This window comes from Sinocyclocheilus grahami, unplaced genomic scaffold (genome assembly GCF_001515645.1).
Source record: "Sinocyclocheilus grahami isolate Dianchi unplaced genomic scaffold, SAMN03320097.WGS_v1.1 scaffold4899.1, whole genome shotgun sequence".
NCBI lineage: Eukaryota > Metazoa > Chordata > Actinopteri > Cypriniformes > Cyprinidae > Sinocyclocheilus > Sinocyclocheilus grahami.
Genome location: NW_015509737.1, coordinates 1,229 through 2,573, shown reverse-complemented (window position 1 = coordinate 2,573; position 1,345 = coordinate 1,229). Strand labels below are relative to the sequence as shown.

At 37.1% G+C, this 1,345-nt stretch overlaps 1 protein-coding gene across 2 annotated transcripts in view; it reads right to left on the bottom strand.

Annotated features, from left to right (window-relative positions):
- Positions 1–191: 191 nt before the first annotated feature.
- Positions 192–1,345, bottom strand: part of LOC107577021 (elongator complex protein 2-like) — a 1,649-nt gene continuing 495 nt past the window's right edge. Inside the window, exons 1-3 of one of the 2 annotated variants that reach the window (XM_016263139.1) lie at positions 1,090–1,269; positions 551–693; positions 192–454 (exon numbers count right to left, since the gene is read on the bottom strand). In XM_016263139.1, the coding sequence (XP_016118625.1) occupies positions 250–454; positions 551–693; positions 1,090–1,260 (519 nt within the window). In that variant the 5' untranslated portion in view covers positions 1,261–1,269 and the 3' untranslated portion in view covers positions 192–249. Of the gene's footprint in view, positions 455–550; positions 694–1,089; positions 1,270–1,345 lie in introns of those variants that run through there. The other variant, XM_016263141.1, reaches the window with a different exon arrangement.

Here is a 1,345-nt window from a genome sequence, read left to right as displayed (position 1 = left end):
TACATACAAAATAAAAAGTGTAATTACAATTTTATTATATTTATTATTACTAAATTAAAAACAGTACACAAAACAAGAAATCTAGTCTTATTTTGATAAGCAGAGCTAATTATGCTTTAAACAGAGATTTACGAAGACTGAAACTTTTCTTTAAAATAACATCCACAGGCATAATGTAAAAAGTCAATTTTGATTTCACAAGTTCTTAGTTGTAGTTATGTGGGTGCAGATTCTGTGCAGGCCTATCAATCACACCTCCCAGCTAGAGTACAATGATGTTTTCAAACTCACCATTTCAGGATTATAAAAGAGTGGAGAATATGAGCAGGAAAAAGGATACCAAGTATCGGTTTCTCCACATTTGCTCCAGTCTGATCCAGAAGACAAATCCTCTAATGGCCTCCATTTATACAGCACAATCTTCCCATTTTCTAGACCTACAGCCAGCAAAAAACTACACAAATGCAAGTATAATTCAATATTTGTCCCAGACACATCGCACTAATTCTAATGATGGTGTTACATAAAGACCACAGGTGAATAACGTTACCTCTGGTCTGAACAGAGATATTGGCAGATTGACACAGCAGTAGCTGAATCTCCGACATCCAGAACAGAGGAGCAGGGGGTCACGCTTTCACCTTCACATTCACCGACACTGACTCCAGAAACATGATGACCCCAGATGATTACCTACAAATAACACAACAAGGTCAGATGTCAAAGCTTAGACCGCAGGAAAGACTTGACTTAAAAAAAATGCTGCATGCAGTCCTTTTTCCCTCATTAAAAATGTTTTACACACGGAGTAATCAGTATCAGTAGCCTGATAGCAGCAGTTTTATTTTGCATGAAGCAGTTGTCATTATGGGGGTGGATACATTGAAATTCCATGACCAGCTAAATACCTCTCCCTTTATTTTTGCGTTGTCCCAGTTATTGGAAATGTTAGCTTTCTACAAAGGTATCGATAACTGAAAACTTTCATGTGTTGCTCCGTTCACACCATTACATGGCCATACAAGTTCAAATGACTGCCATGCCACCAGTCCAACAACATTTGCTAAATGCATATTAAACTGGACCTACCTTCTTTTCTCGACTTGACGTCACAAAGTACTCGCTGTCAGAGCTCCAGTCACATGACCAAATAATGCGTGTGTGAACCGCTGTGTCCTTACTAGTGTTTGCGTAGAGAGAAAAGCTTGCCTCTGGAAGAAACAAAACAAAAAAAAGGTAAAATCTAAAAATACAAGACATAATATTCACAACTGTATTTAGCTTCATTTATTACTAAATTCCATTTTAGTCCATTGGGATATTTTGCTCAAATAAAAGTAATACA